Source organism: Arachis stenosperma, chromosome 6 (assembly GCF_014773155.1).
Source record: "Arachis stenosperma cultivar V10309 chromosome 6, arast.V10309.gnm1.PFL2, whole genome shotgun sequence".
NCBI classification, from domain to species: Eukaryota; Viridiplantae; Streptophyta; class Magnoliopsida; order Fabales; family Fabaceae; genus Arachis; species Arachis stenosperma.
Genome location: NC_080382.1, coordinates 142,203,860 through 142,216,676, shown reverse-complemented (window position 1 = coordinate 142,216,676; position 12,817 = coordinate 142,203,860). Strand labels below are relative to the sequence as shown.

At 29.7% G+C, this 12,817-nt stretch overlaps 1 protein-coding gene across 1 annotated transcript; it reads right to left on the bottom strand.

Annotated features, from left to right (window-relative positions):
• Positions 1-11,008: 11,008 nt before the first annotated feature.
• Positions 11,009-11,749, bottom strand: LOC130935973 (glutaredoxin-C6-like). The gene has a single exon (XM_057865919.1). The coding sequence runs from the start codon at positions 11,658-11,660 to the stop codon at positions 11,226-11,228; it is 435 nt and encodes a 144-aa protein (XP_057721902.1). The 5' UTR covers positions 11,661-11,749; the 3' UTR covers positions 11,009-11,225.
• Between the last annotated feature and the right edge of the window lie 1,068 nt (positions 11,750-12,817).

The following is a 12,817-nucleotide window of genomic DNA, read 5'->3' as shown; positions in this document are numbered from 1 at the left end:
AAATAAGAAGTAGTTTAAAATTAAATTTTTTTAAAAAAATTTCAATAATATTTTAAGAATATCAACCTACTCTAAAATAATATAGTACAAGAATAATATATATTTTGTTATTTTTCCGCTAGCATACATTTTTTTAATTTGGTTTTATAATAAAATAACTATTAGTTAATTCTTGAGAAACGGAGGCTGGGTTGGGTGCATCGTTGGCTGGTTTCGTTGCAACGGAGGTATCCGCCGTTGTAACGATGGCTTGAAATGTTGCAACGGATGAGTCAAATTTTTATATCTCATAATTGGCTCGTGCACTTTTTTCTAAAATTTTGAGGGAACCTTGGTAATATTATTTAAAGGCTGCACAAAAAAAATCCAAGTAAAAATCGCACCTTTGCTTGATTTTTCATTTTTCTTAATTTCCGCCTTTTCGGGTGGGAAAAAAATTGGCAAAAAAAATCCACACGGTGTAAATTCACCAACTTTGGTAGATGAAAAGATCTTATTTTTCTAGAGATTGTTGCAAAAAACGGCATCAAAATTCGACCTTTAGAGCACTTTCCATGAGTATGTCTCCTCACGGAAAAGAATGTCTATCTGTGGCACTTTGGTAATATCTCGGCAGCCTATTATAGGGGGGAGGGGTGTCGTGCTGCTGAAACTTGAGTTGCCTAAAGGCTTGCTAGGCACAATTCCAGCAAGATGCACGTTGCCTTGCCATCCCCTAGGCACACTAGCAAGCACATTGTGGTTGTGGTATGCCATATTATTTCAGACTTACGTCGAAGACTGTCAAACCACTTCATTGCCGCTTTAGTTAATTATTGGAAAAGTTTTGCTACGAGTTTCATCCGACGCGTCAGATGTGAAATATCTTCCGTGAAAGGATCCTCATCCTGAATTGGAAAAATCTTCGAAACCGACATGAGCTCTTCGACCTTGGAGGTCCGCTTAAAGTGTGTCTGTTAGTCCTTCTGAATCCCATCATCCTCGGACTTTCCTTTTGGAGCTCGTTCAGCCTCTCGTTGTTGCTCCAGTACAATCTCCAGCTGCTCCAACCGTCTGTAGTGTCCGTCCTCAGTTTAATGGCGTGGAGGACAGGGAGGAGCATGAAGCACCGCATGCACCCAACGAGCATAATTAAGCTGGAAAAGAGAATGGCAGAGGTGCGGAGAATTGTTTGAACTGCACAGCGAAAAAAATTATTCCACCAAGTATGGTTAATGAGATCCACGCTAGTTTGCACGGCATTGGTAGGCAGCATGTTAATTAGTATATATCTGATCAGGGGTGATGGAGTGCAGCATTCAGATTTAGACGATGAGAATACAGTGGTGCACGAGGTGATTACAAAGTTTCATTTAGTTCAATTTTGGGGTAATGATGCAATGTGTTTAGAATTTCTGCGATCTGAAGGTGTGCTTTTGGAAGTTTATTAATGTCGGACGATATCATGTTTAAGTTGAGTAATTGTTACACAGAAGACACAATGTTGTCTATACAAAAGGGAAGTAACAAACACTAATTTCTATTTCTGCGGTTATCTTGGAGTATGTTGTGCATATAAGCGAAGAGAAGCGTGCTTTGTGGGAATAGTTGAGTTTCTTATCGGGAATATGCCAAGTCCCTCTTTACTACATGGGTGTTTTCTATGACGTTGGACATTTGGAAGAAAGAAAACGCGATAGTCTATCATTATTGTGGTGAACACGTGTTGACTGGTTCCCTAAAGAACAACAATTCTGATTAAAGAGCTGCGTATGGTAGATAAAGGAGATTAATTAGATAAGTATTATACTATTATTTTTTGTTAATGTTTATGATTAAAATTTTGGACTTTTTAATTTTGGGCTCAGTAATATTTTTTGTAGTTGGATTATTTTTGTAAAACAAATGAATTGGAATAGTGTTGTAACAAATCAAAAAAATTTCTTCCATCAGAATAGCTGTATAGCTCAATATGTGCTTTTTTATTTTAATTTTTTACATAATAGACTTTTTTCTGGACATCTTTATTTTTCGGACATCTTTAATTTAAATATAAAAATAATATGCTTATTTTTTAATTTAAAGGCTTAGTTTATCAAAATTAAATAACATTGTTAATTTAAATTACATCCATTTAAATTTTACATTAATTTTTCTATAACTGTCAATTATTAAAGTTAGATTAATTAAAAAATAAAAATAAAAATAATTATTTATTATCAATCCCACCCAACTTAATTCACTGCCTTCATCATAATTTTTAGACTGTATTTAAAAGAGAAATTAAAATTGAGATATTAATTTTATGTGATATATTTGGTGTAAAATATAGTTATATTTTAGTTAATATTTTATTTAGTTCAAAATAAATATAGATATAAAATGAAAATGTTTATTAAAATATTTTTAATTATTAAAAAATATTATTAAAGTATTATTTTTTTCAAAAAATTTAATTTTGTGTCTCAATTTTTTAAAAATATTAAAGTAATTACAATTTTATGTCTTAATTAAAATTTTAATTTTAATCTCTAATCACTAAATATAATATTGAGTTTAATCTCCCAAATCCCAATTCCAATCTCTATCAATATATTTTTAATAGTATTCATGTGATCATGTTAATGCTTAGGTTACTCTCAATTTTAGTTATTTTTTTTCTTCTGCCTCCTAAGTCCTTCCAAGTCTCTAATATATATTAAAAAAGGGAAACAAATTTCTTTTCTCATATTACTTGGTCCAATTAACTATGCCTAATATCAACATGCTAGTTTTCTCTCTCTCAAACAATATTTTCAAAAAACTGTTTTTTCACGTTAGACCCTACACAATACAAAAATAATCCTTAAAAAATCTCAGGCCCACCATTACAACAAAAAATATTAATGTTCTACAAAAAAATCCAATCCAAAAACATAACTATCATTAATAATTTAATATAAGCTTATAACTTACGTGATTATCCCAACTCACCTAAATCTTTTTCTGCAATCACTGCACTAGACGGGCTTTTGTCTGCGTGTGTATCCCCAACATCAATACGCGTCCACTAGAAGATGCCGCCAGCTCAATTTATCACCTGTATGGCCGTTACTACCGTGCTGAAGCCCTTATATTTCAGCAAGTGATAAATTGAGTTCATGTCAGTTTCAAAGATTTTTCCAATTCGGGGTGAGGATCTTTTCACGGAAGAGATTTCACATCTGACGCGTCGGATGAAACTCGTAGCAAAACTTTTTTAAGAATTAACTAAAGCGGCAATGAAGTGGTTTGACAGTCTTCGACGTAGGTCTGAAATAATATGGCATACCACAACCACAACGTGCTTGCTAGTGTATCTAGGGGATGGCAAGACAACGTGCATCTTGCTGGCATTGTGTCCAGCAAGCCTTTGGACAACTCGAGTTTCAGCAGCACAACACCTCTCCCTGCTATAATAGACTGCCGAGCTATTACCAAAGTGCCACGGATAGATATTCTTTTCCGTGAGGAGACATACTCAAAGAAAGTGCTCTAGAGATCGAATTTTGACGCCGTTTTTTGCAACATCTATAGAAAATAAGATCTTTCCATCCACCAAATTTGGTGAATTTACACCGTGTGAAAATTTTTTTTTGTCAATTTTTTTTCACCCGAAAAGCCAAAAAAAAAAAGAAAAACGGAGCAAAAGTGCGATTTTTGACTTGGATTTTTTGTGCAGCCTTTAAATAATATTACCAAGGTTCCCTCAAAATTTCAAAAAAAGTGCACGAGCCAATTGTGAAATAAGAAAATTTGGCTCATCTGTTGCAACGCTCCGAGCCATCGTTGCAACGCGGGTGCCTCCGTTACAACGAAACCAGCCAACGATACACCCAACTTAGCCTCCGTTTCCCAAGAATTAACTAATAGTTATTTTATTATAAAACCAAATTAAGAAAATGTATGCTAGCGTAAAAATAACAAAATATATATTATTCTTGTACCATATTATTTTAGAGTAGGTTGATATTCTTAAAATATTATTGAAATTTAAAAAAAAAATTTAATTTTAAACTACTTCTTATTTTTATTTTGTATTTTTGTAGCCATTAATATAAAATACATACTAAAATATAAATACATGTTGGATATAAATTAAACCACATATATATTAATAAAAAATATATTAGTAGTAGATTTTAGTTGCTAATTTTATTGTGAAAAAATTATTCGTTTATAAGAATATGCTCTTAATATATGAAACAATATTTGGTTAAAGAAACAAATAAATAAATAAAGTGGACTACAACATTAAGACTGGGACTAAGCCCAAACAAATAAAAAATTATTCGTTTATTATTATTATTATTATTATTATTATTATTATTATTATTATTATTATTATTATTATTATTATTATTATTATTAGACTGGGATTAAGTCCAAAAAAAATAAGGCAGCATCCCAATTTACTTATGTTAAATAAATAATCCAGCGTAAAAAATTTTATTAGGCTTGAAATAAAAATAGTCTAAATATTTAACCACAATAATTAACATAACATAGTACTTATCTTATTAATTAGTTTTATCTATTAAAATATGTTGTTTCTGTTTTTTTATCAGAGTTGCTCATTTTTGAGAAATAACTTTACACACGTCCATCAATCCTGTACTTTACGTTTACTTCAGCATGTAAGAAATTTTTTTTTCATTATCGTAGCACTGCCCATAATTTATATCGTAATAGTTAAAAATATAATCATTAATATTATCTTTTTCTGTTTATTTAAATTTTTTGGATGAATAAGTTTATGACCGTAGTTTTCAATTGCCATAGGTTGGCTGTTAGTTCTTAAATTCTTATTATGGGTGGTTTGGTTTATATGTTTTTATTCACATGGGAAGAGATCTCTCCTCCTAACCTTATATTTAGTTACTGATTTTCATATTTAATTTACATGCTATAATTAGAAAAATTCGAATGTTAGTAGTTAAATTTAAAGAAAAAGAAAAAAATACATCGAAGTGTGACACAAATGGCGGGCTTGATGATGAAAGTAGTGGTGTGAGCTCAATGAAAGATTATAATTGGGAAAAATTCTAAAGTAACCATTAATGGTAGCTCCCAACCTTAGAATGTGCTATGCTAGGTAGAAAAAGCTTATTCCTTCAAGTTTATTTATATATGTACATTGATGTAACGTTTACCAAGATATAACAATTATTAAAGTGTCTTTCTTATAGCTGAGTGCACCACCTGAAGTCCAAGCATTAAGGAACTAATGATTTTTCATCTACCATGCCATTTATATTTTTAGCCTATTTTTAAAATTAAAAAAAAAATTGGTAAAATTTTAATTTTGTAAATGCTTGTGTGTGGAAAGAGATCCATTTTTGAGAGATTCTTCTTGGTTAGGGTGTAAAAGATTCTAACATGGGTCCTCCCATTGCTGTTCATTATTATATTATATCATGCCATGCAAATTGCATGCCACATTTGATTTTCCATTATAGAAAAAGCCACAAAATTTGGGAGAAAAAAGAACCCCACTTATGGAGTCGTTGACTCGTTGACAAGTTATAAAAAATGAACAACTCATATCTTTATAAAAACGTGAATAATTTTAATTTGTAATTTTTTAAATCATTTGTAAATATTTGTTTTTTTTTTTTTTCCCAAAAGTCAAAAACCTTAGCTTTCATGAGTTTCATCATACAACTACTGCGGTTTCTTAAACAAAGTTAGTTGGATATTTTATAATATAATATAAATAATGGTTTTAAAAAAGAAAAAAAGTTCCCACTTTTTTATTTCTTACACAAGGGGCAAGGGAAATTTTTTCTTAATTTGATGGTCTTTTTTCTCGATAATAATACTAGGTTAGCTTTGCTCCTGTGCTTCAAACGACAAATATAATTAAGAAAAGAAAAAGTGTTTGGACCAACTTCTAACCAGTTAAGAATTGAACAATTCAATTAATTATAATTATTAATAATTAATTTTAAAATTTAAAATTTAAAATTTAAAAAATTTAAAATTAATTAAGTAAACCTAATTAAAACCTATAAAAACTTTTATTTTCTCTTTCACATTAATCTACCCACCTCCAACAATAACCACACACACAGTCACAGTCACAGACCCCTCTTTCACCGTCAGCGTCGAAACCACGTGAACACGCGGTCTTCCATGGCGAACATCGCCACCGCGACCCACTTCTCTTCTGGCACCGCTGCGAAAAATTTGAGTTCCAGTTTTCTCCACTACTCCAGCGCGGTTCTACTCCCCTGCGAGCCACTGGCGGCCTGGTGCGACGTCAGAGAATTTCGTTTGTGACGGATCGGAGTATCTTGCTCCATGGAATCCACTCATACATTAATCCTTTGCAGCATCTCCTGCAGCAAGCGGTACAGGTTTTTGAATCGGTCAAATCGCGAATCCAATCGGTCTATGCCTTGTACTTGGTTTGCTTTAAGAATTGTTTACGGAAAGAGTGGTAGAGCACGAGTTGTTCTTGAACAATTTCAGAAATATAAAAAAACATTCATTTAATATGAAAAAAACATCCTAATGCTTAACAAAAGAAATTTCCAGTTATATTTCATATCTATAGGATTTAAAAAAAAAACTATGAAATTCTTAAAGAAATAGAGATATTCACAATTACAATACAAAAAATTCGAAAAATATATAAATTAAAAGAACATCCATTTAGTATGAAAATTAAAAGAAACATTCGGATATTTAACAAAAAAAACATTCATATATATTAATTTATTTTTATTAAGATAAGTTTCTAGATCTATCTTACTAAAAAGTTGGCAGGAGTTGGCTGAATCCCCTCTTGGTTCCCTAGCAGAATTGTTAAGAAAAATATCAAAGCTATTAGAATTTATTATTTTTAATTATCACTTAATTATTAACTCAATTCTTTTAGTTTAGTAATCCAATAATATATTTTATTTTATATTTTTAAATATTAATAATTAATTAATGACTAAAAATAATAAATTTTAATAATTTTTTAGTATTTTTTTATAATTAATTACTAAAAAATTTGCCAAAAACAGTTGCTTTATCAATTGTATATTTTCAATGATCAATCTATTCTAATGAAGTGTGTACTTTATTAATAGTGATTTTACATAATTTATTTTAGTTTCTTGTAGTTTCATTGTCTAAAAAGGATTAGTGAGTCTCTGTTTCAGTAGGATTGTGGGCTTGTAGTGGTTGATGTCGTTGATGTCATCACTCATCACCTTTGGAGTCTTTTCCAAGCCCAAAGGAAAAAGAACTAATTGGGCCCCACTTAGTGCCAACTGAACTGGAATTCGGACTTACGTTCTTGCCCTTAATCATAACCTCTTCTTTATTTTACTCCATTCGGAATATCAATATCAATCTTTGTTTGATTCAGACATTGACAACCAAATTAAAATTTCCTTAAAACAATAAAATTAAAATAATATTTTATTTTTAATATTTTTTTAAGAGTAAAATTTTTTTTATTCTTATCCTTTTTTTAATCTAGACAACTTATATCTTAATAATTGAAAAATGACTATTCATCCCTTATTCTTTCGTTTAATTATATGTATGAACACTTCTGTGAGAATCTCTAGAAAAAAAATAGCAGAAAATACTTACTTATGATCTAATATTTACCTGTCTTACATAAATGATAATTATTATATTGTGACCGTTTATTACCTATACATTCATTAAATAATATTATAAAAGAATAATAACCATTTGATTATGATATTATTTTGATAATTATGCAGAAACTAAAATAATCTCATCAAATAATTATCATTCACATAAGATTGATAAATGTTAGATTATATAAGTTACATCACATATAAGCATCTTTCACCATCTTTTATTAAAAAATCTCATAAAAAACTCATACGTCTAATGATAAAAAAAAATAAGAAAAAAATTGTTATTTTTCAATTATTAAAATATAAATTGTTTAAATTAAAATTAAATAAGATAGGGATCCAAAAGAGGTTTTACTCTAATTTAAAACATACCAAAAACAAAAGTGATGTTTTATTATCCTGCCCTAAATGAAATATGTGTGCACAAATATGTTTGCGTAATTAATTACAAATATGTAGAAAGCACCAAGATGCTGCTCTGGCTCTACCCCAGCTTCCAAGATGCTTTGCTTATCTCAATAATTAATCACAACCAAAGTGCTTTTTGTTTATGTAAGCAGTGAGAGAAATTAAAGTAGTGGCACTCATCCAATGACAACACTACTACTGTTAAGTGCTAAACCCTTTTTTCGTTTTTGTTTCTATTTGGGGGTTTTTCATTTTGTGTGCGGACTTTGCCTTACAATAGTGAAGTAGTGATAATCATAGATATTTATGATTCTTTTCCATAAGATGCTCCCTGTGCTCTAATTTCATATGGTTCATACTTTAACCAATTTGGTTCGGTGATGTCGGCTCACTCGACCGGTTTAACTTTTAGCAAATATTGGAAATACGAATCTTAATTTATATATGTAATAATTTATTCACTAACGATAAATCTTTAAAGATAAGTGCTAGAAGGTTAGTAACTTTTGTATTTTGTAACCATTAATTGACCATTAATAGTGTTTTCAATAGTGTGAGATTACATCTAATGGCGGAAGATTACTTATTTTTTTATGGTTAAGTCCTGATCACAAAACACAAAAGTTGCTGGCCTCCTAGACTTTTTCATCGTTAAATGAAATACAAATTCACAACGGATTAATCTTTGACTTGCTAAGTCAGATTACACCGTGAAAAATAAAAAAAATAACCATAGTTGATACTTTAGACTAATGTTTAATTTGGATAAATAGTTTAATTAAGTTCTTTTTGAAAAAAAAATAAATATTTATATTAAGCTTATAAATAAATTATTTTGTATTTAGTTTTTTAATTTTAAAAATACTTATTTAAAAAAAAATGATAAAAAAATTTTTATTATAAGAGAACTTATTTTTGTTAACTTCAATATAAACACTTAAATAACTTTTTAGAAAATTACAATTTCATTTTAAAAATTGCACCAAATACTAATGTTATAATTTTTCATAAATTAAAGGTAAAAAAAAAAAGTTACTTATGCACCCTTTTAAATTGACTCTTAATAATAAATATGGAGACTTACTTTGACAAAAAAAAAAAAAAAAACTACATTATGTGACTTTTGGTGTTGTAGTCATGCATGCCATCATGCATTACCACATCAAAGTTGTCTCTTACCATGATGACAGTAATTTGATTTTACCTTTGAATCTAATCAGAAAGCTTTTTTAATTCATCTTTTGTGATCATCAATGGTACTAGATTCAATGATGAATTAATTAATAATTATTTAAATAGCTTCATCAATAGTGTCCAAGCGAATATATGCACATACTATTTTATTCTCATGGGGTAATAATACTAATAAAAATTATTATTATTGTTGCAACATAAATAAAGCCAAGTTGAACACAACAATTACTTTTATTTTTATGACATGATTTATTATTTACACACCACAGGCATTACTGTGAATGAGAAAATGAGGTCTCTGTCATTTGAAAAAAGAAAAAGCAACTCATATTTAGTCAAAAGAACAAAAAAGAAAGCAAGAAATTGAAGAATATATAAGAGGTTAGTATGGATTCCAATTATTCCAATTCTAATTCCAATTGCAACTCCTTTCATGCATATGATTCTGGCTCGACAATAACAGCATAATTAACCAATGAACCATGCCTAAAGTAGTTATTTTAATTCCTTTTTAGAGGACAATATTACTCAGAAATTGGGATTTGATTCTATTGGATGCTTATCAAAGTGCCAAGGGTGCAGAGAGGACCAAAAAATATATAATTAAAAATATTAAGAGCCGTGGTAGACTTAAACTATATATTTTTTTTTTTTCAATAATTATTGGATATGCGTGCCATTAATTGAGAACCCCTTAGCCCTTTCACAAGGACCTATAGCCCCCCATAGGGGACAAGAAGTCAAGAATATAGAAATTAAAATAAAAAATAAAATAGAACAAAATAAATAAAAGATCTTCCTCACTCGGACGGCCATATTTGTCCCCATCATTGGTAATGGCAAGTGAAGCAATCAAAACATAAGTCTTAAGTTAGAAGGAATCATCTCTATTACTTTTATAACATTTCATTCAATTTTTCACACCACTCAACTATATACTACGCTTATTAGTTTTGGAAAATGGTTTAGGAAAATGAATCTTGTCTCTACAATCTACATAATCATTATTTATATAAAGAGAGATTCCTTTATGTATGTGTTCATTCATTTCCTAATGTAAACATTTTTAGTATCATTTTGTATATGACCTATAATTGAGATGAGTCAAACTCACAAAAATGCTCTTGGTCCTAGAAGAAACTTTTCCCATGTGAAATTCGTCATCTTGATCTCATAACGGATATATTAGATTAAAAAGAAAAAGGAAGTGAGAAAGCAACGGTCCAGATTGCACAATAATTGTAGAGTGGGACCCAATCACAGAAGAACACACACTTGAAGTTGAAACAGATGAATAAAGTCCAAACAAAACAAAACAAACAACGTTGTCACGCTCTCTCTGCACACAAGAGAAACAGATGCTCTCCCACAACACGTGTCCCCCCTATGAAAACCCACAATATCATCTAATTTGGTCAAATCATATTATTATTATTATTATTGTATGCACTTAATTTTATTTAATTTTAAATATTAGATTAAATTAAAGTTGAATGGTTACTGTAGCTAATAAGATCTGCGATCATTGTTTTGCTTTTTTAACCATTGTCACCATCCATAAACGCTAAGAAAAAAAAAATACATACACTTCTTAAGATTCCTGTTCAAAATTCCCTAGCTAGTGAAGTTAGCAGCAGAAGAGGAAAGTAGATCAATAATTGGGATATAGAACTACAATCTATACCTATATGGCACTTCTTTCTTACCCTAAAATCATTCATAATAACTACTATAGCAAAATTAATATACTTTAATTATTAACTAACACTGAAGACTACTTTTTATATTAACTTTTTATATTTAATTACATCAGTTTAATTAATTAACTCACACTTCAATTCTAACCAAAATTAGAAACATTGCATGAAGAGAGAGAGGGAGAGAGAGGGAGAGGACTTGAAATTATACAATTACTTATATTTTTCTTTTTCTTTTTTTTTTGGAGGAAGAAATAACAATATTGATATTTTTAATAGAGAAAAGGAAATTTATAATTTGGATAATTGATTTTGATATTCATACCCAGAGAGCACCGACTTGAACGAGCTTAGGAACAAGGTGACCGCTGACGTGGAGAGCCACGAGGGACTCGAGACCACCGACACACGCGCCACCTATGAAGACGGCGGGGGCGCGGTTCCGGAGATTGGAGGCGGCAGCAGGTCCGTCTTCGGAGGAGGAGGGGAGGGCGGCGATCTCGTGGTCGTCCAATTCGATGACGGTAGGGTTAACTCCGATGGTAGCGAGAAGCTTCTTCATGACGTGGCACATGCAGCAAGAAGATCGTGTGAATATGATGACTGGGTGCTCTGTTATGAGCCGTTGGATCTTGGCCTCCACTGATTCCTCAACGTCGATGGACAGTGAGGTTGATGATGTGTTTGTGGTCGTCACTGTACTGGATAGGTCCAGCTGAACGACGTCGTTTGAGCACCGCCGTAGCCCCTGCATCGCCGTTTTCCCCCTTTTCTTTTATGTCAACGAGAGAGAGAGAGAGAGAGAGAGACTTGCAAGTTGCAAGTGGGGTGCGTTTTTGAGAACAAGACCTCTTGGTGTTGGACCTAAGGGGTTTTAATTTATATATATAATTTCATTTTTAATTCACTTCTAAATTCTAATATAATAAAAACAGATTAAACAGAATTTTATAGCAAATGTTACTTTTCATATAATATTTTTCAATCTTCCACGATAAAAAATTATCTATCGGAAACTTCAACTTTGTTTAAAATTCCGTCACCTTATAAGTTAATAAAGGAGAAGATTCATACGCAGAGCCTTTATATAAAATTGATAATTAAAAATTATTAAATAATAATTTAATTAAATTTATTAAATTAATTTTATATAAATATAATTGTATTTAAATTTTTATTGTTAATAAATTTCTATTTACAATTTAACCTCATGAATGACTTTATTATTTAATTAATTTAAATTAGTTACATACATTTAATTCGTGCATAAAAATTTAATTATTAAATTAATAATTATTTATTTACATATAAATATATTTTATTTAATTTATTTTTTGATATATATTTATATTTTAACACGTATTTTATAATTGATGATTAATTTTTTTATATATACATAATACAATCAATTTGGTAAAACAGTAACTAATTTTATAGAACCAAATTAAATAATTATTTGTAATCTTCTATTAGAGTAATTATCATCAAGGATCGTAAATAAAACTTCTAAGAGCATAATAACTAATTCTTAATTTTAAAATATTTCCATGCTTGATGTAAGAATATTAAATATTTATTTTTTTAAAAAGAAAATTTTAATTAGATAATAATATAACGTTTATATAATTAATATGTAAAATTATTTTCATAAAACTTATAGGAATAATTCTTTTTGGTATTATACTATTTCTGAGAGTTTTTTTCTTGCATCTATATATCTATATAGATATAAAGTATTGGAAGCATTTCAAGTACATCAAGAATACCGGTGCACCAGTTATTTTAACCGTTGATTTAAATTACAAAAAATATATATAATATATATTAATTAAAATTAACAGTTAAAATAATTGGTATATCGGTGTTATCTGGAGCACTTAAAATGTGTCCTAAAGTATTTGTCTATCTCCC